General features: G+C 49.5%; 1 protein-coding gene across 5 annotated transcripts in view; it reads right to left on the reverse strand.

Annotated features, from left to right (window-relative positions):
- CADM3 (cell adhesion molecule 3) overlaps positions 1-4,852 on the reverse strand; it is a 140,016-nt gene extending 135,164 nt beyond the window's left edge. For all 5 annotated transcript variants that reach the window (XM_061606701.1, XM_061606700.1, XM_061606697.1 and 2 more), the window contains exon 1: positions 4,444-4,852. In XM_061606701.1, the coding sequence (XP_061462685.1) occupies positions 4,444-4,525 (82 nt within the window). In that variant the 5' untranslated portion in view covers positions 4,526-4,852. The remainder of the gene's footprint in view (positions 1-4,443) is intronic.
- Positions 4,853-25,712: the final 20,860 nt, after the last annotated feature.

Consider the following 25,712-nt stretch of genomic DNA (forward strand, 5'->3'; position numbering starts at 1 on the left):
TGGCTACCCTGCTATAACGCATGGTGACACAGCAGTTGGCTCAGGTGGCAGATTCCAAAGGGGGCTTCAGATCCCCCTCACCAGTTGCAACCTCTGTGCATGACAGGAGAGCAAGTCTCAAGGGCCACAGCCTAGTAGCAGACCATCCACCTGGCAAGCAGAAGGTTCCGGATCCATCCCTGGCATCGCCAGGTAGTGCTAGGAATGTTCCCCCACTGGAAACCCTGGAGAGCTGCTGCCAGTCAGGGCAGACAAGAGTGAGCTAAAATGGACCAACGGTCTAAGGATGAAGCCGCTTCCCATGTGCACCCACGTCAAATGCCGCCCACGCGCCATGCATTCATTTGTCCCTCCTTCTCCCACACAGTTTTGCTCTCCGGGACAAGCTGCACAAAACAGGTTGATCAAACCCCTGGTGGACCCTCCTGCGTTATGTGCTCTGCGAGCCTAATTTAGAAAGGGGGGCTTAGCTGCACGCGCAAGTTGAGCATAATGCATGAGCACTCTCATTTGAACGTTAACATGAGACACAGCTCTGGGGGAGAACATCGGGTCTGCATGCAGAAGGCCCGAGGTTCCATCCCTGGCATCTCCAGAGAGAGCTAGGAATGTCCCGCCTCCAGTCCCAGCAGAGCCGCTGCCCGTCAGGGTAGATAGTACCGAGCTAAATGGGACCCAATACTCTATTTAGTATAAATCACGTTCCTAAGTTCCTGGATTTTTAGGAGAAGGGCTGTCCTCGGCAATGGAGCATCTGTTTTGCATGCAGAAGGTCCGAGGTGGAGTCCCCTGGCATCCGTCTGAAATCCTGGAGAGCCACCCCTGGCCAGGATTGACAATACAAAGCCACACAGAGCAGTGGTCTGACTCGCCATAAGGCAGCTTCCTAGACTGTGGTTTCCGACATGGCTACGGATGGCCACATTTCTGGCCAACCAGCCTGGGATCAGAGGGAAGGCACCTTAATGCTAAACGATGGGATTTGCTACCAAAAGACGCAGCGATAGCCACAAACTCTGATGGCTCTCAAGGGCTACCTGACAGACGCAGGGAGGAGAAGCCTTTCGAACATAAGAGTTACTGCCTTACACCGAGTTGGAACCATTGCTTCATCTAGCTCAGTACTGTCCACACTGACCACCAGCAGCTAGGTTTCTGGCAGGGAGTCTCAGCCCAACTTAGACATGCCAAGGACTGAGCTAGGGGCCTTTTGTGTAGTCAGACCATTGGCCCATCTAGTTCAGGGTTGCGTACCCCGACTGGCAGCAGCTCTACAGGGGTTCAGGGAGGGAGTCTCTCTCAGCCCAAACTGGAGATGCTGGAGATTGAACGGGGGGAGGGGCCTTCTGCACGCAAGGCAGATGTTCGACCCCCGAGCGACAGCCCTTCCCCAACAACTCCAGTGAAGAAGCGACCGCTGCTAAGAAATCTTGACCTCTGCTCTGAAGAACCTGGCCTGCGTTGGAGAGCTGCCCCCATCTGAAATGGAAATGGACTGCCTTCCAGTCGATCCCAACTTATGGCTTCCCTACGAACAGGATTTTCATGGTAAGCGGTATGCAGAGGGGGGTTACCGTTGCCTCCCTCTGAGGCCAGTCCTCCCCAGCTGGCTAGGGCCTGCTCAGCTTGCCACAGCTGCACAAGCCAGCCCCTTCCTTGTCCGCAACTGCCAGCTGGGGAGCAACTGGGCTCCTTGGGACTATGCAGCTTGCCCACAGCTGCACAGGTGGCAGGGCACGTAACCCCTGAGCCACTCACTGTGGGGTGATCTTTAGCTGGCCCTTTACATCCAGGAGACACAAGTGGGGATTTGAACTCACAGACTCTGGACTCCCAGCCAGGCTCTCCTCCCCACTGTGCCACCCTCCAAATGGGCTTTTTGAAGGAAGGCCATCAGCATTTCTAGCATGCGGCCAGGCTGATGATGAACAACCACCCATCCCAACCAACTTGGGGGGGGGACAGAGGGAGAAGGAAACATCTGGCATCCAACCGGCACTCCACATCCCCTAAATCAGCTAACACCAGAAGCAGACGGCCCTCTTCTGCAGTCCCAGTACAGCCTAGCCAGATGTTCCTGCTTTTAGCAACCTATACCGCCCTCAAAACCCCAATCCAGCAGGGAGCCATTAAGAATGTACTCGGAGAGAGAGGCCCTCCCCCTCTGACCTACATAACCATAATACCCTCCACTCTACACACAAGCAACACAGCAGCCGCCCAAATGAAGCTCCTCCTCTCATCTCTCATTTTTTTTGGGGGGGGGACGTTTCCAGCTGAGACTCTCTCCTAGATACCCCCCCATCTCTCTACTCCCCCCATAAAGAAGACTGCAGAAGCAGCGAGCCATCCTCGCACAGAAGCATGCTACCTTTCCAATAGGGCAAGGCTTCCCAAACCGTGGTCTGGGGGCCGCCGATGGTCCATGAGCTTCAGTCAGGCGGCATGCCCACAAGAGATATTTGTGTGCATTTTTAATTGCATTTTTATTGCGTCCCCCGGTCTCCTGCGCTGCACCCTATTGAATTGCAGCCCGAACTCTGCGGAATGCACGCGGCAACACAGTGGAAACAGAAAGCAAGAAACAAAGCAACGACAATACAAATAAAAATAAGACAGCGCCTAGCCCAGCGCAGGGCAATGGCCACAACAGGCAGAGAAAAGCATCCAGCGGTCCGCCAAGGCCTTCAGCGATTTTCAAGTGGCCTGGGGGATGGAGGCATTTGGGGATCACCACACCAGGGCATAGCCCAGAGGCCAACAGAAGAAAGAGTCCTAATTCTCACCACCACTTCTGCTTCCCAGTAGCCTGGACGCTGTTATGCAGAAGATTTCATTTCACATGCCTCTCCCCTTTGCTACCTTGGCCTTCGTGATCGGTGCATTTGCTCTGTGTTTCAAAAAAATAATAAAAAAAAACTGCCTGCAATGTTACAAAACAAGAGAGTGCGCAGCGCGCACCTTCAGAGACAGCCTCCCTCTGCTCCACTGTTATGGCCATTAAGGCCTGTTCAGATGTGGCAGCTGCCTGTTCACCCAGAATGGGAGTGAGTCAACAGACACCCTGGTAGCTCCCCTGAGAAGCCGGCTGCCTTTTCAGCATGCTTGGGAAAGGAAGGTCCTTTGTCAGAGAGATGCACAGAAAAGGGAGCCAAGGGCGGCTTTTAGGGATCGATGCTTAGGTCGAATGGCAGCCATGTGCTCTTATTTATTCTTGGCTTGCCACTCCCCAGCCGGCTCGCTCGCTCCCCCTCCTGCCCAGCCATCGTCACCTGCCACTGCAACTCCTCGGATGCCACTGCAGCCAGAACTGAAGGAGAGGGCAGAGTAAAGAAGAAGCAGTAGTGATGATGGCAAGGACGGCCCAGCCACCCCTTTGGAAAGCAATCCACTCCCCCGGCCAAGCAACAAAGGCGGCGCCTCGGCACTAAGGCAGCCCTGGAGGGTGCCAAGCCCATCGCCTTGGCAAGCGGTGGCTGGAAGCAGTGCCACCGCCCTCGGCCCCTTTCCTTGCCAGCCAGGTTTGCGTCTGTTGCTGCGGCAGCCGCGTGTTGCCCAGCCAGCCACATTCAGCGTGTTGATGTTGCGAGCAACGCACAGTACCCACCCACCCTCTCCTCCTTTCTTTCTCCAGCCACCCACCCAGCCAACCCGCATGCCCGCCCCTCCACCCTCTTCAGCGCCGTTCACTCCCAGGGTGGGTGTGTTTGCATATATTAGACCTGGCACCGTTCCTGCAGCTTTGCCACCCCACCCCAGGCACATAAACAGAGCAAGCTCGGCTTCCATCATCCTCTTATTTTCTCTTCCCCCCCCCCCCCGGGAAAGCAGCAGTAACCCCTTGGCCTCCTCCAGTGTGTCCAGACTGGTCCTCGTTTTCAGGGCTTGCCCCTTCATTTTTGCAAAAGGACACCCCCTCTCAAAATGCCCTTTTAAACAGGTGGACCTCTGATGAAAAGGGCCATCCACTTCATCCCAGGAGATTGTTTTAAACGCGGAAGCCTTTCCGAACAAACAGCCTCCCCCACGAGCCACAACGCCGTCGCTTTCACAAAAAAAACCTGAAATAATATAATTTATATGTATATCTATATATAAAAACTGAAATATATATCACTGCAAAACATATTTTATATATATATATATATATATACACACACACACACATTATATATATATATATATATACACACACACACATATATGAGATATAAAATTGATAGGTAGATAGATTTCCTTCCCTCCGGCCCGATCCATGGAAAGCAGTCCCAGAACATCCTCTTTGCTCTTTAACCCTTGCCATCCCGGCCCTTCTTTGGTTTCTCTTCCCCTCCCATTAAACAAAAAATCCACGTATATCTCTTATTATTCGTCACCACCACATCCTCAACCTCCCCCCCCGCCCCCCAAAAAGGGAATACATGCTCTTAGGAAGGAACTCACGATCATGAGACAGGTTCCCTTGGCAGGCTGCGATCAAGAGGGACCCCAGGAGGACCACAAGGTTGGAAACCGGAGACAGCATCTTGGGGAGGGGGAGTTAGCCAGCGGTTGCTTCTTCGGGGGCAGGGAGGGAGGGAGGGAGGGAGAGGAAGAAGGAGGAAGGCAGGCAGGCAAAGGAGGGGGGAGGAGAGGAGAGGAGATCTTCCTTCTTCTTGGCTCCTTGCAAACTTAAGTCCTTCCCCCTCCCCGCCGGGTGAAATCGGAGGGGGAATCAACGCCGGCGCGTTCCCTTTCGGATTTTCCGCCGGTGTAGCTCTCCTTCGTTCGCTCTGGCTGGATCCCAACCGCAGTGGCACAAAACACGGGCGCGGGGCGAGCGGGCCAGCCAAAGAGATGCCGCCGTGTTGACTAGCGAGCGCGAGAAAGGAGGATGCGGCAGTAGCCGGGATTAAATAGAGCACCAGGGCGAGACCATTCGGCCTGGGAGGAGGGGGGGAGGACGAGGAAAGACGGGGGGAGGGAGAGGGAGAGGGAGAGGGAGGGGAATCAAACCTCGCCTCCCCCCCACCCTCCGACCCAATACAAATCTAGGAGGTCTGTGGGGGTTTTTGGGGGAGGGGGTCCGGTTGAATTGGGGAGAGGAGACCGGAGGCGACGAAATATGTGTGTGGGGGGATGCTCTGCCCCGATTTTCCCACCAGCCTCAGTTCTTCCCCGCATGCAGGTCTCGTCGGGTGCCCACCCTTCTCGCCGGTTGTCCACCCGGCTCAGCCACGCACCCACCCACGCACCCCTCTTTCCGAAAGGGGTTTGGTGCAGTCCAGATGGCTCGGCTCCCCCGAGGGAGCGGACTGCTGTTGCTGATCGCGGTGCTTTCCCAGCTGGGGCTGCCGGGGCTTGCTGGGAGATGGTGCCGCCTCCGCCTCTCCCCCTCCCCGGAGGAAAGCCAGAGGGGAGACACCGATCCTGGCCACTGGGATGCCATGAGATGATTCTGATGTGCATCATGGGGAGGGGGCGCTCGGGGTGGGCACTGCTGGCAAAGGACAAAGGCACACTGGAACATAGGGAGATGGGTCCATCTAGCTCAGCATTGCTTACACCGGCTGGCAGCGGCTCTCCGGGGTTTCAGGCAGGGTGGCTCTCCCAGCCCTACCTGATGCCCCGGGGTGAGGGGGTTGAACCGGGGACCTTCTGTACGTGAGGCAGATGCTCTAACCACTGAGCTACAGCCCTTCCCTTAAAACATAAGAAGCAGCCTTATCCTAAGTCAGAGCATTGGCCCATCTGGCTCAGTGTTGCCTGCACTGACTGGCAGCAGCTCCTCAGTGTTTCAGGCAAGGCATCTTTCCCAAGCCGTACCTGGGGATGCCTTTGGGGATTGATCCTGGGACCTTTGGCATGCAAGGCAGGTGCTCTACCACTGAGCTACGGCCTTCCTTCAAGGCGTAGGAACACAGGGCGCCTATGGGGAGGAAGGGCGGGATAGATAGATAGATAGATAGATAGATAGATAGATAGATAGATAGATAGATAGATAGATAGATAGATAGATAGATAGATGTTATGTGCCTTCAAGTCGATTATGACTTATGGTGACCCCATGAATCAGCGACCTCCAAGAGCATCTGTCATGGACTGCCCTGTTCAGATCTTGTAAGTTCAGGTCCGTGGCTTCCTTTATGGAATCAATCCATCTCTTGTTTGGTCTTCCTCTTTTTCTGCTTCTTTCTGTTTTCCCCAGCATTATTGTCTTTTCCTGTCTTCTCATGATGCGTCCAAAGTGTGATAACCTCAGTTTCATCATTTTAGCTTCTGTGACTTCTGGACAAGCCTGAGTGCCACCACCAACCAGTTAGTCTTCCTAGCAGCTTTGCGTCTTCTTCAGGGTTAAGCCCAGGAATGTATGAGGCAATGAAGGAGCATTCTGAGTATGTGTAGAGTGCTTTCCTCTCACTGCTGAGTACTAATGTTCTCTCAGTCACTCACACACACTCGAGCAAGCCTTTTAAGGAGAGACCTTATCCCAGTCTGCATCTGTGTTGGAATTTCTTTTTAAGATGTTTCAAAGCTTTATTTATTTATTTAAAGATGTTTATAAAGTTTTTTTAAAAAAGATGTTTTGCTTTAGTATGTTTTTAAGGATGTTTTGTGGTAATATATTTTAAAGTCTGTTTTTATGATGTTTTTGAGTGCTTTAGTGCTTTTGTTTGCCGCCCTGGGCTCCTACTGGAAGGATGGGGTATAAATCTAATAAACAGGGTGTAGTCATCCAGGGTCTCAGGGGGTCTTAGACCCTTACTTTTTTGGGAGCTAGGTCCCAACAGGGTCCCTATGACGCTAGTGTCCTGTGAGCCAATCAGGATGAAAAAGGAGTGTGTTAGCCACTGAGAAGAGTCTTCTAAAGCAGGATTCAAGCCTGGCCAGATTATTCTATAATCTTAGAAGGTTGTATAATTTTAGAAGGGTGCGTGGCTTTGGCCATCGTGAAAGGACCCTGCATGTCTGAATTTGCCACTACTCTACTGCTAATAAATAAATAAATAATAAAAGAGTTTCCTGGGCGTTCCTCTTCCTAGCTGCCCTGCTCCAGGCTCTCTTACCTTACAGAAGACGTACCTCTTTACCCTGGCCTTTGACACTTAAGTTGTATATTTTTAGCACCCACTCTATTTTTGTGGTTGTAGTTTGTTCCAAACTGATTTCAGAGTTTTCATTTTAAATGGTTGTGACTCGCCCTGGGCCCTGAGGATCAAGGGTAGGTAATAAATCAAAATCAGCAGCATTGAGCCATTACTCATTACTGCAGGGGTGGGGTACCGGTGGCCCTCCAGACGAAGGGACTACAATTCCCATCATCCCTGACCATTGGCCATGCTGGTGGGAGCTGGAGTTCAACAACATCAGGAGGGCCACAGGCTCCCCATCCCAGCATTAGGAAGCCTTATTCGGGGCTGAGGGAACCATCTGCCTACCGCCTAGCCTTCTGTGGCAGGGCTGCAGCTCTCGCTGTGACAACCCCCGCTCCACTCCCCCAGGCCTTTCCCTCTTCTCCTATCTCACAGGCGCCTGCCTCAAGGGGCTTTGGAAAGGAGGGTTACCCTCCTGAACACACACACAAGCACTTAGCGTTTAGATCAGAAGTGGGGAACCTTTGTCTCCCCCAGCAGTTGCTGAACTACAACTCCCATCAGCCCCAGCAAGCATGGCCAATGGCCAGGACGATGGGGAGCTGTAGTTCAAAGGGCCCCTGCACCTGAGTGAGAGTGCTTGGAACCCTTCCTGTACCCATTGCAACCACCTTAACAACAACCTTGTAAGGCAGGCCAGTAGTGTTACATTACGGCTGAAGAAAGCAACCACCCTTGCAGAATTGGCCACCCGTTTTGATGGGGGAGAATTGGGGGGCACAAAATTTACCCCAAGGCTGCTTACTTGCTCTGACAGTTTCCTTTTTTGACCCCGGATGCAGATGGGTGCCATTTCACCCCATCCCAAGTGACATTGTAGTGTCATCTTGTGGGAGTTCAGGGCAGGAGGAGATTTAAAGGATAAAAATCTGCAGCCACAGCCCTAACCCTTGGAGCACATTTATATACACACACACACACACACACACACAAATCACCCATGTGACTTTCCCCACGGCCACATTCAGGTTGGAAGTTCTCACCCAAGAACCTTGGGCTCAGCACGTTGTGAATCCCATATTACAGATTGGCTAGACAGAAACATTGTAGCTTGACAAAAGCCAAGTAAAGCTCTCTATAGAGGTTGGTTTTATTTACTTCAAGAACAGGGGGAGAGAAGTGAAGTAGAACTTTCCCATGGCCCCTGGAGAGAGTCCGGCTGCCTTTGGGCCCTCCTAGTGACAACCATTCCATCAGGCTACCTCAACAGTTTCCATCAAGCTGGTCATTATAAAAACTGTGAATTTAAGAACTGATGCCTAAGCTGGCTGTTTTTTTCTTCCTCCACCACCCCATTTTCCTTGTGTGCCATGTCTTTTAGTTCAAAAGCCTGGGGGCAGGGAAATGTCTGGAAGATTTTTCAGCTAAAGGCTAAGGTAAAATGGGTTAAATATGTGCTCCTGTACAAGGCTCCATCCAGCCATCCAGCTATGCCCTCTTTTAAGAACTCCATTTCGTTCCCCCTCCACTATTGCTGTTTTCTTTTCTAATGGAATCAGCTCCTACTCAGACTGCCAGCTAGCCAGCCATGTTCTTTTCCAGGATACTCCATCCCATTCCTCCTATTCATCCCCCCTTTTCCATCTCTCCAACAGTTAACCATCCATAATCACTAAGCGCAGTCCTCATTTGGTCTTGTTTTTTGGGGGGAGGATTCCTACAGATTCTTATGTTTCTGCAAATCTTGGGGTTTCCCCTGAGCTTGGAGACACCTCCCTCTTGTGCAAGGAGGAGGTATCTGCCCTCTTGCACTTCCCTCTTGGATGGTGCTGTTTTAACAACATAAGGACCCACCCTCGAGAAACGGGGTTCATTGCAGCAGGAGTGGGAAACCTTTTCAGCACAAGGGTTGCATTTCTTCATAGCCAACCTTCCGGGGGCGGTGTGTCAGTGACAGGCGTGTCCAGAACAAAGTCGGCGTGGCCAAAGTGGGTGTGGCCAGAGCTACAGACAATGCGCAGTACATGCATTCGTATGCCGCCCTGGGCTACTGCTGGGAGGAAGGGTGGGATATAAATATAATGATGATGATGATGACGCATACACACATCTGCACATACAGCACGCCTATGCAACACATGCAGATTCTCACTGGCGTATTCTGAGGTACACTGCCTCTGAAGATGGAGCTTCCATTTGGACTTTTGCTGGCTAGGAGGTGCATACCACCTTTAGCCTCCCGGGCCCTTCTTTATTGGACCTGCACCTGGAGAACTGCAGCCTGCTGAGGAGCCAGAAGGTTGACCCAACCAGCCCTGCCCTGGAGAGCCACTGTCAGAACTTTGCCACAGCTGAAGCTGCTTGGAAGGGGAAACTTGCTCTGAGAGCTTTGGCTTGGGGATGGCAGCTGTGCTTGTGGCAAGGACACAAATGCCACTCGTGAATGTGTGATTTATGGCGTGTCAGGGTTTTTGCTATTTTTATATTTTCATTGATTTATTGTATTAAACTTTTGGATTTGTGTTTCCTTAATTTTTCTTGTCTTTTCTTCTGTTCACCACTTTGGGGCCTTGGAACATAAGAATAGCCCTATTGGATCAGACCAGTGACCCATCTAGTCCAGCATCCTGTTCTGCCAAACCAGATGCCCATTATGGAAAGCCCATCAGCAGGATCTGAGTGCAAGAGAACTCTCCCCTCCTGTGATTCCCGGCAACTGGTATTCAAAAGCATACTGCCTTCCAACAGTGGAAGTCAAACCCAGCCATCATGGCTAGTGGCCTTTAATAGCCTTGGCCTGCATGATTTTGTCTAATCTTTTTTTAAAGCCATCCAGGTTGGTGGCCCTCACTGCCTCTTGCAGGAGCGCATTCCGCAGCTTGACTGTGCTCTGCGTGAAGGACTTTCTTTTGTCTGTCCTGAATCTTCCAACATTCAGCTTCATTGAGTTCTAGTGTTATGAGAGAGGAAGGGCCAAAAAGCAGTAAACGAATGAATGAATGAATGAATGAATGAATGAATGAATTTAGGCTACCATGGACAGCAGCCTTTGATAGAGATATTATTAATAATAGACCAATGGACTGGGAATTTTAAAGATTCCTTTACAAAAAAAAAAATGAAAAGCCATCTAAGTTCGTGGCTGTCACCACATCTTGTGGCAATGAGTTCCATGTGCCAAACATTCCTTAGCTCTCTTACTGCCCATCAAGTTCACTGAGGTGATTTTTGTCCTCGTGGAAGAGGGAGAAAACAAATCTGTTGCACTCTCGGGTTCTCCATGCAATGCATCATTTTATAGACCTCATCCTGTCCCCCATTCAGCTGAGGTTCTCTCCCTGAGCAAATCACTGGAAGATTTTGAGGCCAAAAAAAGGGGAATGAATATGACTAGCAAAATTTTGACGGCGGGATTGCACCTCCCTAAAACATCTAGTGCTGTTCTCTGTTGCTAGTAGAAGCTTTTCATGAACAGCTTTTTGTTTTACCTCTCAGAAAGTAAATTCTTCCCCCTTGATCCTTTCTTGCAAGCAGTAGTGTGGTGGCAAATCCAGAAGTGCAGGGTCCCTTCATGTTAATCACAGCCATGCCCCCTCCCCACTTTTTTTTTGCTGTAGGGTTAAAAATGAGATCCGTCTTTACGCCTGCAAACCAATAAGCATGAAAGAGCAGAGTGTTAGCTACTGAGAAGAGTCTTCTCAGTGGCTGACCCACCACCGTCCACTCTGAATGGATTCAATCAGCAGGAAAGGACAAGGAAGCATGTTAGAAGACTCTTCTCAGTGGCTAGTACACTCTTCTTTCATGCTGATTGGCTTGCAGGATGCTGGAGACATAGGGACTCTGCTGGGACCCTGCTCCCAAAAAAGTAAAGGGTCTAAGACCCCTTGAGACCCTGGATGACTATACCCCTACTTGCAAGGTCCACAGGAGAGAGGATTCCCTCCCCCAAACCTTTCTTTTTTGTCCCCACACCTCAAAATCCACACCGCTACTCTAAAAGCAGCAGAGGGGAGAGCAGCAGCCCCAGTGGTTCCTGAAGACAGCCTTACCACAACAAACCTCTGTGATTCAGCCCTAGAGCATCTGGAGCTGTGTGAGGGGGTGGCGAGCAAGGCGATGATAAACAACAATAAATAGCAGGAGATCTTCCAGCATGCGTGTGCATGCAGGCGTACGCACGCACACACCAGTGTCTTATCAGTCTCCAAACGACGCAGAGATGTTCTCCTCCAGGCAAACCCCAGGCAACAGAAGAAGGAAGCGGCAAAGAGCAAACACACATGTACCACTGTGGAGCAGGGGGGGAAAACACACTGGAGGCCTTCAAGAGACAGCTGGACGGCCATCTGTTGGAAATGCTTTGATTTGGATTCCTGCGTTGAGCAGGGGGTTGGACTTGATGGCCTTACAGGCCCCTTCCAACTCTACTAGTCTATGATATGATTCTATGAAAACCACACGGAAGTTTGCTCTGAAGCAAGGGAAGAGCCAGACCCAATGGTTATGTTAACGCTAGGAGGGCACGCGAGGGGTCCGCTGAAATTCTCCACCCTATTTGTGAACTAGGGATGGGCAGGAATTTCTATTCAGTTTGCATTTTCAAGCCGGATCTCTGAAATTTGTGCTTTCGGAAGCAACAGGAGAACCGAAAGGCAGCCAGCAGTTGAACTTCACACACCTTTGAATTTCACAATGCAGTTCGCCAACCAACCCAAAACGCCTATATTAGGGGAAAGTGTGTGTAACAACGAATATGAGTGACAATAACTGGCAAAAAAGGCATTATATGATGAAAAATGGATATGTACATATGCAAAAATGTGCACATTCGTTAAAACCGACTACAAAAACGTGTATCAGAAATTCACACTAAAATGTGGAGAATTTTCGTGAGGGATTTTTTTTAAAAAAAAATCACATATTGCTGCAGCAATGGGGAGAACTGAATTTAAGATTGGAAAAAATGAGGAACCAAGAGAACCGAAATTGACAGATCTTTCCATCCCTACTGTGGACAGAGAAAGGAGTGGTGGGAAACGAGGAAGGGATCATTGCACTGAATTTCCCCAGGGGGAGGAGAAATTCTCTTAGCAGTTTCTTGGGGTTGGGGCTCAGCCGTGGCAGGTAGGCAGTGGTGGCTGATGTTCATTGGGACTGGTGGGGCAGAAGGCAGGGGAGCCCCACAGTAGGTGGAGCCCCAGCCAATGACAGACAGAGCCAAATCATGCTAGTTTTGTCATCCTCTTGCTAGTTTTGTAATTGTCCTCTTCCTCCCTGCTGAGTTCTACAAAGGCAATACTGAGACTATGGAGGAGGGAGCTGACAGGCAGTGCCCCCCCCCCCGGGCTGGTTGTAAGCAGGAAATCAGGCTGGCGGGTGATGGCTGAGGAGAAACTGAAGTTGGTAGGGCAGTCCCCCATTTGGCCAAATGAATGAGACTTCACTGGCAGACGCATAGCTCCCCCACCCCCATTTATACCTCTCTGAGAAGCAGAAGCATCAGCTACTGTGTTGACAGCTAGGCCTCCACATTTTTGCATCCTCTACAACAGCCTTTCCCAACCTTTGGGTCCTCAGATGTTGCTCGACTACAGCTCCCATGAGCCTCAGCAAGCATGGCCAGTGGACAGGGCTGATTGGAGTTGTAGTCCAGCAACATCTGGAGGGCCAGAGGTTCCCCACACCTGCTCTACAATGACCTGAACTTAGTGGAGTTCTGGGGTGAAAGAGATGGCGGTTGCCACAAAAAAACAGAAAGAATATTTGGAGAAAATCCCTTGCTAATGCCTTCTCTCCTAACAACAGACATCTCTAGGAACCAATCAGCTTGAAAGGGGGGTTAGCTACTGAAAAGAGTCTTCTCAGTGGCTGACTCGTCTCCTTTCACTCTGATCTGCTCCAGTCAGCAGGCGAGGTCAAGGAAGCACATTAGACTCTTCTCAGTTGCTAACACATTCCCTTTTCATGCTGATTGGTTTGTAAGATGCTGGAGACATAGGGACCCTGCTGGGACCCTGCTCCCAAAAAAGACCCCGGACAACTACACCCCTTGTCAAGGATGATGGGAGTTGTAGTCCAGCAGCAGCAGCATATGGAGGGGCCCATGTCCGCCTTACAACCATGTGTCTATAAACCTATACATCACATGGCTATTGAAGTTCTGGCAACCGGCATGCTCATTTAAATGTAATCAATTAATTACTTCCATTCCCCAACTAAGAAGCTCATGATTTATCAACTCAAAATTCTTTAAGAGCAGGTTGACAGCACTAATGCTTTTCCTATCATATCGGACCCTGATGAAACTGGTTCAATTTTGCTATGGAAGCATTAACCCACATATATCAATTCACCTATGCAATTTGCTTGTAATATTTTCCATATAGGGGGGCAAATGTTGGGAGGAGACTGGTCTTGTGGAAAGGCCTGACAATATTTAAGAATGTGAAATATGGTTTCCCAGGGCCTGATTAATCCAAAACAACTATCCCACCCCTGTGGTTCCATACACACATCATTTATAGTAACGGCATGCTCAGTTCTTCAAGTATGGATCTTTATAAAACAAAAACAGCCCACTGAGGACGGAGCAGGCTCAGTAGCATAGAATGCTGACTGAGGGTTCTGTCCACTGCTTGTATAAGGCTACATCCTCTGCTATGCATTTAAAGCACTATGAGACCACTTTAAAGAGGCATGGCTTCCCCCAAAGAATCCTGGGAACTTTAGTTTGTGAAGGGTGCTGAGAGTTGTTAGGAGACCCTTATCCCCTCAGAGAGCTACAAATCCCAGAGTTCCCTGGGAAGAGGGATTGACTGTTGCACCACTCTGAGTACTGTAGCTCTGTGAGGGGAACAGGGGTCTCCTAACAACTCTCAGCACCCTTCACAAATGACAGCTCCCAGGATTCTATAGGGGATACCATGTTTGTTTAAAGTGGTGTGATGCTGCTTTAAATATTTAATACAAATGGCGCCCTACTCAGAACAGACCCACAGAAGTGAATAGCCACGACTAACTTAGACTCGTTAAATTTCAGTGGGTCTACTCTGAGTATCATTGGATTTCTGTATGTTGTATGCAATTTTTGTGCACACTTTAATATATGCAGGTTCTTCTACACATTTTTACATGGAACTTCATTGCAAAATTCAGAAAAGTGCACATTTTGAAAGATAATTGTTTTGGTTTGCGTATCAGTTTGGAAATAGATTGGGCAAAATAGGTTGTTTTCCATTAAAACGCAAACAAAATCTTATCAGGAGGTCCAATCCACACAACATAGGAAGCAGGCCTTTAGTGTTGTGGCACCAACACTTTGGAATTCCCTCCCCTTAAATATTAGACAGACGCCATCTCTGTTATCTTTTCAGTGCCTACTTAAGGCCTTCCTCTTTCAACAAGCCTTTTAAGGAGAGACCTTCTCCCAATCTGCATCTGTGTTGGAGTGGCTTTTAAAGAAGTTTTAAAAGCTTTTTTGAAAAGAAGATGTTTTGTTTTAACATGTATTTAAAGATGTTTTGTTTTAATATAAAATATTTGGTTTTAATATTGTTGTAGAGTGTTTTTATTGTTTTGTTTGTCACCCTGGGCTCCTACTGGGAGGAAGGGCGGGATATATATATATATATATAATCAAATTTCTCCCCTATTCCTACTAGGGGAGGGCAGTGATTCAATATCTTAAAATCTTTTTCAAAATCCTTTTAACTGAGGATCTGAAATTGCAAGTGATCTGTCGAAGAGAAAGTGTGAGGTTAGGGAATTCAGCGAGGGCAGGGCAAATATAAAGCCCAAGCTGACGGCCTGCCCTACCATTGGGCAGAATGAGGCAGCTGTCTAAAGGGGCATATTTTGGAATGGGGTGGGAAGATGTCTGAGCAGGAACAGGGAGCCTTTTTCATCCCAGGGGCCGCATTCCCTTCTGGGAAACCTGCTGGGGGCCGCATACCAGTGGCGGGCATGGCCAGGGCAAAACCGGGTAGAGCAATGAATGCGAGTTTTACCTTTGTACAGGAGATGAGTTTTATGCACACTCTCCATCCTCCATCTAGGCAAGCAAGAGTCATGATCAGAATTCGAGGACACGTTCCAACTGGGCGACGACACTCAGGATGCAGAAGGCCAGTGAGGGGTGTGGCCTGAGGAGAGTGCTAAGGGCCAGAGAGAGAGAAGCCTGTACAGCCACAATTGGCTTCCAGAACTAGGGCATTTTAAACAAATGGCTTGCAAGTGGAAGCCTCTCCACCATGTACAAGCCCTGATTGAGGCAAAAGTGGTCCATACTTAAAACACACACACACACACACAGACACACAAGGGAGTGAATGCAAATGCAGTGCATTTACACAAGTTGCTAGCCTAGCAAAATTCTTAGTAGTCCTGCCCACCCGCTAGTAACTACATGAATTAAAAAGCAAATTCGAATGAAAAACTGCTGCGTCTGATTCATGCTCTACTGGAGCAGGATTCTTACTGAAAAAAAGAACAAAGATATAAAGAGCCGGACGTCACAGTGTACAGGGAGAGAGATTTTGTTAAGAGGTTTTTACAAAGGTTTGTAAGAATCCTAAGAATTATTGTGCAATGTTCCGCCATGGTCTACTGTTTTCCGGTCAATTTCACTAAAGTTTCCTACCTGTAGTCAGGGTTTCAGCGGCTTCCAATCTGAATTTGCGTTAGTGGTTCACTGATTAACTTTTATGTGTCCATTTGTGTCCGCTGGGCGTCCAAAAGCTAGGACTGGGTGTTCATTTAGACACACAACTGTCCTTTTAAAAATGCCATGTCCAGGACTGAATTTCCCTGTCTCTGTGTTAGATGACAGAGCTAGATGGCCTGCCCTGCATCCCCTAAGCTAGCCTGCTGCCCACAGGTGTGGAAGGCACTGCTCCACTGCCTGGACTGAAGTTAATATCAGCAGTGTAGTGGCAAATTCAGAAGTGCAGGGTCCCTTCATGATAGTCACAGCCATGCCCCCTTCCCCCCTTTTTTGCCGCTGGGTTGAGAATGAGATCTTTGTTAATGCCTTCTCCCACAACAACAAACATCCCTAGCAGCCAATAAGCATGAAAGGGGAGGCGGTTAGCTACTCAGAAGAGTCTTCTCGGTGGCTGACTCACCTTCTTTCACTCTGATTGGCTCCAATCAGCAGGAAAGGACAAGGGTGCATGTTAGAAAACTCTTCTCAGTGGCTAACACATTCCTCTTTCATCCTGTTTGGCTTGTAGGATGCTGGAGACATAGGGGCCCTGCTCCCAAAAATGTAAGGGGTCTAAGACACATACCCCAGACGTTGGACCACTACACCCCTGGTTCAGATTTAACTGTCAGTCTAGTCACCTTGTGGGAATGGTAACATTTATTTATTCTATTATTCCATTTATATCCCACCTTTCCTCCATGGAGCTCCAGGTGGCATCTGTGGTTCTCTCTGCTCCCCATTTTATCTTCACAACAACCTTGTGAGGTAGACTAGGTTAAGAGACTGTGACTGGCTCACATTCTCTCAGGGAGTCTCATGGCTGAGTAGGAATTTGAACCCTGGCCTATCAGGTCTTAGTCCAGCACTCTGACCACTACACCACAACTGGCTCTATCACACTGGCATAGGAAAAGGTGCCACCTTGTCCTTCATCCCAGGCAGCAAAAAGTCTTGTGTTGACCCTGTTTAGACTGTAACCCTATATCCACTTACCTGGGATTAAGCCTAAACAAACTCAAAGGGGCTTCCTTCTGAGTAAACATGCCTAGGATTGTGCTGTCAGTCAATTGATGAGAAATATTGGAAAGGACAAACAAACAAAGTGCACCTGATTAAATCTGTTGGCAGATTTTACATATTTTTTTGGGGGGGGAATTAATCTGGACGCAAGACATTATGTTAATGTACCCGATTAAATCTGTTGGCAGGTTTTAAGGTTTTTTCAAAATAATTTGGTTGCAAGACATTATTGTAAAAATGCATTTGGCAAGCACCATCCTCGAAGAAGCATTATGGAGGATTGCTATCTATTCATCTCTGTTGTAAATAGTGAGCCATTGGTTAAATGTTTTCCTAAGAGATGTATGTCATTCCGATCAGATATCCTTACAGGGTAAGTAACTTAAGTCCTATTATAATGATATACTGACTCTGCGTCTCTCCTACCATGTTTCAGTTGTTATATTTTGGTACATTTTTCTTTTTTCTTTCCAATAAAGGCTATATGAAAATGCTTTTCTCTTCAGTAAAAAAAAGAGTGTGGGGTTTTTTTTTAAAGCAAGCTGCAGCACAGAAGGAAGAGCACCTAGCAGCAGCCATTCCATCAGGCTGCAGAGCAGAGGAAGAGAAGGAGAGCAGGGCCACTCCATTGACTGTCACCTAGCAGCAGCCATTCCATCAGGCTGCAGAGCAGAGGGAGAGAAAGCGAGCAGGGCCACTCCATCGGCTCTGCTTAGACACCAGCTGCCTTTGTCTCTCTCTCTCAACTGTCACCTAGCAGCAGCCATTCCATCAGGCTGCAGAGCAGAGGGAGAGAAGGAGAGCAGGGCCACTCTGTTGGCTCTGCTTAGAGACCAGCTGCCTTTGTCTCTCTCTCTCAACTGTCACCTAGCAGCAGCCATTCCATCAGGCTGCAGAGCAGAGGGAGAGAAGGAGAGCAGGGCCACTCTGTCAGCTCTGCTTAGAGACCAGCTGCCTTTGGCGCTCTCTCTCTCTCAACTGCCTCCTAGCAGCAACCATTCATCAGGCAGCAGAGAGAGTAAAGGAAAGCAGAGCCACTTCATCTGCTCTGCCAGTTTTTTTTGGGGGGGGGGTCCATTTAGCTATTATAGTTAATATAATTCCTAGAGGATAAGGCTAGCAATGGATATTATCCCTGATAATATTGCCTCCACTGTTGCTGGATAGCACAGGGTTCCCATTGGGGCATCTGGCTGGCCCCTATGAGAACAAGATGTTGAACAGATGGGCCACTGGCCTGATCCAGCAGGCTCTTCTTATATATGCCTTAGCAGACCTATGCCTGTATTTACCAGGGTGAAGCCTCAGGAGAAGGACTATGAGGGGAGAGAGACTCTGTTGCCATCAGGGGAGGCTGCTTCCACCTGCCTGCCCCACCCTCCAGCCTTCAAACATAGCTTCTTTAGGAAGACTTTCTGATCTTTGGGTTGGGCTGTGTGGGTTGGGGGATAGCTTCTACTTTGTTTAATAATAATAATAATAATAATAATAACAATAATAATAAACTTTATTTCTACCCCGCCCTTTTTCCAATAGGACTCAGAGCGGCTTACAACTAAAAACAACACCATTAAAACATACAGAGTATATTATTAAAAAAGAATTAAACTATGAGAAAAATTAAAAGTTTTATTGCTTGTTTTTTGATGTTTATATACTTTTATGTTTGATGTTTATATGCTTTTATTTTGTACGTCGCTCAGAGTGGCTGGGTTTCCAGCCAGATGGGCGACTAATAAATCAAATCAAATAAATAAATAAATAAACAGTTTGTTAGGGAGAGAACAGCAGGCTGCCGAATTGCAGTCATGTACATTTAGGAAGTGATTGTGGCCCTCCGCCCTCCGCTGAAGCGGCCGCAGAGGGAGCAGACTAAGCCCTTGCAAAAGGCTTGAGCCTTTCCAAAGGAGAGGGGGTGGCAAACGGAAGCGCTCAGCTTGGCCCAGCCAAAGGGAGTGTTTGCCGCTTCTGCTGTTGCTGCCCTTGTAAACATGTGCACAGCTCCTCTGCTAGGAGAGCACAATAAATAACATCCCTTGGAGTTGTCATTTTGAGAGTTTCTTGGATTATTCGGCATGACTTATAGGACGTTCTTCACTGCACAATCTAAAGTTCCTGGTGCGATGAGAGGGGTCAGTGATGTCAAAAAAAATGGCACAACCAAGGCCTCCAGGCACAGAAGACAATGCTTGGTCAGTGGCTTCCTCTCCCGGTGGCATGTTATTGCCTGACTGCCTTTAACTAATCTAGTACCTCTTCAAACATTTCAAACGCAGATGCCTGGTGAACTTCCTCCGCTTTTCAGGAGCCCCTCAACCAGGGATGGGGTACCTTTCTCAGATCAAGGGCCACATTCTCATCCAGGCCACCTTGAATGGGCTGCATGCCAGTGGTGGACAGGGCTGCCCACACGAGTGGAGGGGGCAATGAATGTAAATGTTATCTTTGTGCGGCAGGCTAGTTTATGCACATACTCGCAGACCCCTCTCTGTCCAGGCAAGGGCATCTTCCGGCTGGGCAAAAGCACTGGAGGAGTACTTAAAGCAAGGGGAGTGAGAGGTGCAGCCTGGGAGGAGGTGGAGAGGGGAAGGGGCACAGGAGTGGGGAGGGCAATAGCTCTGTAGCAGAGCATCTGCTTTGCATGTAGAAGGTCCCAGGTTCAATCCCTGATGGCATCTCCAGGTAGCTCTGGGAGAGATGCCTTGTCTAAAACTCTGGAGAGCATCTGCCAGTAAGTGCAGATGGTCCTTAAGAACATCAGAAGAGCCTGCTGGATCAGGCCAGGGGCCCATCTAGTCCAGCCTCCTGTTCTTCCTGCGGCCAACCAGATGCCCGTTATGGGAAGCCTGCAAGCAGGACCTGAGAGCAACAGCAATCTCCCCTCCTGCAGTTCCTAGCAACCGGTTTTCAGAAGCACATTTGCCTCCAACAATGGAAGGAGAGCATAGCCATCATGGCTAGTAGCTTTGATAGCCTTGGAAAAAAATGGAAATGGACTGCCTTCAAGTCGATCCCAACTTATGGTGACCCTATGATAGGGTTTTCGTGGTAAGCAGTATTCAGAGGGGGGGTTACCGTTGCTTCCCTCTGTGGCTAGTCCTCCCCAGCTGGCTAGGGCCTGCTCAGCTTGCCATGGCTGCCTTGTCCGCAACTGCCAGCTGAGGGGCAACTGGGCTCCTTGGGACTATGCAGCTTGCCCACGGCTGCACAGGTGGCAGGGCACGTCACCCCTGAGCCACTCCCTGTGGGGTGATCTTTAGCTGGCCCTTGACACCCAGGAGACACAAGCGGGGATTTGAACTCACAGACTCTGGACTCCTGGCCAGGCTTCCTCCCCACTGTGCTATACCAGAAGATAGCCTTAGCCTCTATGAATTTGCCTAATCCTCTTTGAAAGCCACCCAAGTTGGTGGCCATCAGTGTTTCCCGGGGGAGCGAATTCCACATTTTAACTATAATACTGAGCTCAATTGACTGTTGATTCGTCTCAGTATAAGACGGCTTCCTATGTTCCCATATGTAACCAAGAGCCAGACAGAGAGGGGGCCCATCCCTGCCCTAAACCTACCTCTGTATTCTGTTCCTGTACTAACCATGAGAAGATTCTGGTATGCAGATGTCAAACCTGGGCCATCAACAGCTGTTTTTATAGTTCTCCCAGTTTGGCAGAGCCTGTCGGAAGCCTAGGAAACCTTTGCTGTCCAAATGCCAGTGGCAGCAAGCAGTTCTGTGGGTTCTCCCCCTGGAGCTCTTGAAAGTGGTTAGTTAGCAGGTGCATGCAAGAGCTATTTATCAAGGCATGACGGAAAGAAGTCATCTCAGAATGCCACGTCTAGGGAAGTATCCTGAGGCTGTCACATAACAAAGCCACAGCTCCTCTCGAGTTTCTTTCTTGCTGAGACATGCTGTGACATCAGTGGTGAAGCAGCTTATGAGGCCTTGCCTAAGGCCGGAAGGAGGTTGATCAGGGGTGAGAGTGTGCCAGCAGCAGATGATGATGTATAGAACCATGGACAGCTCCCATGATGTATCTGCTTGTGATGATCAGGACCATGGACAGCTCTCCAGGAAGAAAGATGTTGCTCTGCATTTGATTAAGCAGAATGGCTTTGTCCCCTTCCCTTCCCGTAGCTGGAATTTAAACGGACAGGATTCTGCTTAGCTGAGCCATCACTATGTTTTCACTTTTTCTGGAAGCTTCCAGGAGACTGAAGGGTCTTGCACAGCTCAGGGCAGTGAGGGAGTGATGGATTCTCTCCTCCTTTCAGAAATATGGCCAGCCTCAGGGATGTTGTTGTTTTCCTCAGGGGGAACCCACAGATTGCTCTCCTTCAGACTGTACCATGACTCTTGTATCCAGCAGTGAACTGGATACAGTAAAAGGCTGCAGAGGCATCGGATAGGGAGCCAGGTCAGGGCTCAGAGCTGACTGCTGAAGACAAGGAGGACATTGCACTTGAGGCTGTTGGACAGGAGTCCCCAGAGGAACCTGCGGGCCACCAGGGCCTATAAGGCCAGAGGCTGGATCCTCACATGCACCTTCTCCTGAGCCTGAAGAACCAGAGGCCTCCAACCACATTTCACCAGTCTAGCGGCATGAAGCAGATGAGGAGGTAGGCTGTGGGAGGAAAGAGGAGTGTCTATCTTCAGGCCAGAGTCTTGGCCCTTGAAGGCTCTGAAGTTCGTTCCATGGGACGGTGCCTGGAGAAGGCAGTCTGGAGACAGATGCTGAAAAGATTTCAGTCCATCCCCAACCTTTGTAGGAGCAAGTTGCTCATCCAGAGCTGTCCACGGTAACCAGCAACCTTCCACCATCCTTGCCTTGCCTTGCCACTTTCTCGGTAGGATCTGGCATCAGAACAAAACATGACAGACTGGACTATCAGGCACTTTGAGGTTTGCCCTATCCTCAAGGTAGACATCTGCTAAGCCACATCCTGACCATCTTCCTCTACCTTGTAGGTCTGGGACACGCCAATGACAGTCTTCAAACAGGAGGACACTAAATACCCCCCATTCCTATCTGGTAGGGAGAAGCACCCCCTCTGTCCAAGACCTATTATTCTCTCCTTCAACCCCAGTATGCATTTCCAGAGTGCTTAACTTGGCAGATTTCACGTCGGGGATCTCTCGGTGACGCGATGGGAGAAACATATAATAAAATAATCATCATGTGTTCATAGCTGTATCTCAAATATTGTTGCTTGGAAACTGGTGCCAGGGAGTTGGCGGGGGGGAGGGAGGGAGAGCTGGCAAGAAGCCCAGTTAGGGAAGCCCAACGGGGAGGGGAGAGCGAGCGCGAGCGAGACTGAGCTCTGCAGGTGGCTGTGATTGAAACTGTTTTTAATGTTCCCTCCATCCCAGCCCGGATGGCTGTTGGTGATAAACATTCCCTGGGCGGGCATCTGTGGCAGGAGGATGAAAGCACCAGCCCAATCCGCACATCACCAACGCCCCAAGCACAACTTTTCAGTGACAGGACCTTGTTCTGAACTAGCATGCACATGGCCAAGCCTTCTGTCTGGCCGGCAATAATACCTCCAAATCTCTCTTTTGCTCAATTTGCTGTAAAGTGTGCTCTCTACTTCGGGGGTGGAGAACTTCCAGCCTCTCCAGGCCTCTGAATGTGCCACCCCATCTCCCAAGGCCAGTAGAGATTTGTGGTTCTGATGTCAGTGGGAACAAAAAAATGGTCAGCATCCAGAGAACCACAAAGAAAGCGGGGGAAGAAATACAGGTACTTGGCACATCATTAACGAATCATTGAAAAATGTTTAGCATTTTTCCAAAATGCAGTCACCATTAAAGATCTAAGCATTTTTGCAATTGGAGATCTCTACAGACTATTTCATGTAAGTATTTACAAAACATTTTTCAGTGATTAGTTAATGATGTATCAAGTGCCTGTATTTCAATCCTGCATCTTCTATTGTGATTTGCACTTCTCCATTTTCTACGTGTTGATGTAGAGTGCTGTCTTCTTTATAGCTCCTGACAAAGGCCCAACATACTAGAAGGTGACACGCATTGAGCTTTCCTGAGAAATACAGTTCTCCTCAGCATTTTCTGGTGTCAGTGGGGCTCCAGGTTTTAGTCCAAGCTTTCAAGGAACTGTCCAAGGTCCTGAACTTATTTTGGGAACGGGATGCTCAGCACCTCAGACAGCTCTTTCAAAGTTCAGACCAAACTCCGGACCGGATTTGCTGCTCCACTGATATCACAGCCACCGGCCTCCACTACCCCAGGCCACGCTCCTCTCTGCTTCGCACTCTGAGGGCTCCCAGGCCCTGGCTGCAGTTCATTCTTGAACTCTGACAGTGCCTTTTGGTTATCTGGACAGAGGATACAAGGGAGGCAGCATGAGCATGAAAAAACTAGCCTTCAGCACAAAGAGTGCCAGCTCAGTCCTGACCCCTCACTGCCCTTGGAAAGACCCAACTTGGGACCTACTGCTGGTCCCTGCTGGTGGGCCTTGCACCTGTCCACATGGAGACCCAGTGTGGTGTAGCGGCTAGAGTGTTGGACTGGGACCTGGGAGACCAGGGCTCAAATCCCCACTCAGCCATGAAGCTCACTGGGTGAGCTGGGGCCAGTCACTGCCTCTCAGCCTAACCAACCTCACAGGGTTGTTGTGAGGATAAAATCGGGAGAGGGAACCATGTTTGTATGCCATCTTGAGCTCCTTGGAGGAAAGGCGGGGTATAAATGTAACAATGGGAAAATGGAAATGGACTGCCTTCAAGACAATTCTGACTTACGGTACCATTATGGCTTATGGCGACCCTATGAATAGGGTTTTCATGGTAAGCGGTATTCAGAGGGGGTTGACCATTGCCAAAGCAAAGGGGCAGGCTGGTGCTGACAGAAGTCACATCTGCCCCGCATATTTAAATCACTCTTGTAGCACTTGGAACAGTCATGCCTCCTCACCACATACACAAAGAATCCTGGGAACTGTCATTGGTGAAGGGCGCTGCAAGTTATGAGGGGATCCCCTGTTCCCCTCACAGAGCTGCAATTCCCAGTGTTCCCCCCGAAAGAGGGGTGGATTGTTCAACCGCTCTGGGAATTTCAGCTCTGGGAGGGGAAGAGAGGTGTCTCATAACAACGTCAGAACAGAGCTTGGGAAAGTTACTTTTTTGAACTACAACTCCCATCAGCCCAAACCAGTGGCCATGCTGGCTGGGGCTGATGGGAGTTGTAGTTCAAAAAAGTAACTTTTCCAAGTTCTGTGTAAGAATGTCAAAAGAGCCTGGCTGCTGGATCAGGCCACAGGCCCATCTAGTCCAACATCCTGTTCCCACAATGGCCAACCAGATGCCCCAATGACAGGCCTGCAAGCAGAACCTTGCGCGCAAGAGCATTCTTTCCTCTTGCGACCTCCAGCAACTGGTTTTCAGAAGCAGGCGGCCTCTAGCTAAGGAGGCAGAGCACTGCCATCATGACGAGTTGCCATGGAGAGCCTTGACCTCTCCTCCATGAAAGGTCTCCTCACAACTCTCAGTAGCACCACACAACAAGCCACAGTTCCCAAGGTTCTTGAGGTGGGGGGAAGTGGTGGCATAAGGGTGCTTTAAATGTGCAGTAGGGTGCAGATGTGAGTGGAGCAGTGCTTGTATCAGTCCATTGGCTGCAGCCGGCAGGAGTCCAGTGGAGCAGGACACCTCGCCCTCATCCAAGCTGTAGCTCAGTGGCAAATTCAGAAGTGCAGGGTTCCTCCATGATAGTCATGCCACACCCCTTCCCTCGCTGGCATGCTCTCTGTCATTGTTTCCACACTCCCAAGTTCTTCTTCCCACAGAAACAGACGTCCCTAGGAGCCAGTCAGCATGAAAGGGGAGTGTGTTAGCTACTGAGAAGAGTCTTCTCACTCTGGTTGGCTCCAATCAGCAGGAAAGGACAAGGAAGCACACTAGAAGAGTCTTCTCTGTGGCTGATTGACTCGTAGGATGCTGGAGACAAGGGACCTGCCTGGGACCCTGCTCCCAGAAAAGTAAGTAAGCTCCCACGAGACCCTCGACGACTACGCCCCTGCATCCAAGCCTGGCAAAAGGGAAGGAGGGGGGTTGGATTGCTCCATAAATAAATAAATAAACACTAAAGGACCGTGCCCAGAAGATGGGGGTGGGAAGGATGTCGATCAAGCTGAGCAACAGAACAAATCAGAAATCAGGACGTCCTTCGTTTCTTGATTGCTCCTTTTGTTTGCTCTGCCGTGCGTTCTACTCCCTCCTGAATTCCAGTTTAACGGAGAGAATTTCTAAAATTAATTCCGGGATTTGGAGAGTGCACAGTTTGCTGTGGGGTGCGGGGGGGGCGTTGGTTCCTTGCGTCTTCCTCTCTCCTCACCCTATCTACGTTACCAAGATATGTATAGAAACATAGGAATCTGCCTTATATTGAGTCAGGCTGTGGGTCCATCTAGCTCAGCATTGCTGACCCTGACTGGCAGCAGCTCTCCAGGGTTTCAGGCAGGGAGTCTTTCCCCGTGCTTCCTGGAGAGGCCACTGGGGATTGAACATGGGACCTTCGGCACTGAGCAACAGCCCTTTCCTCAGAAATAATGTAAGATTCTAGTCCTCCACGTTCTAAATATAGGGTTGATTTAAACAGAAGTGTAGGAAGCTGCTTTATACCCAGTCAGACTGTTGCCCCATCTAGCTCAGTGTTGTCTACTCTGACTGGCAGCAACTTTCCAGGGTTCCAGGAAGGAGCTTTTCCCCGCCATAGCTGGAGACACACATGGGTAGAACCGGGAACTTTTTGCGTGAAAGGCAGATGCCATGTCACCGATCTACATTGGTCCTGTGAGCAAGTCTAACCTGCCACCAACCATCCCCTTGGGCATTAGAAACACCACTTAAACAGCATCCTAACTCAGCCAGCTCAGATTTGCACTCCTTTGAGCCGCC

This window comes from Rhineura floridana, chromosome 22 (genome assembly GCF_030035675.1).
Source record: "Rhineura floridana isolate rRhiFlo1 chromosome 22, rRhiFlo1.hap2, whole genome shotgun sequence".
Classification (NCBI taxonomy): Eukaryota; Metazoa; Chordata; class Lepidosauria; order Squamata; family Rhineuridae; genus Rhineura; species Rhineura floridana.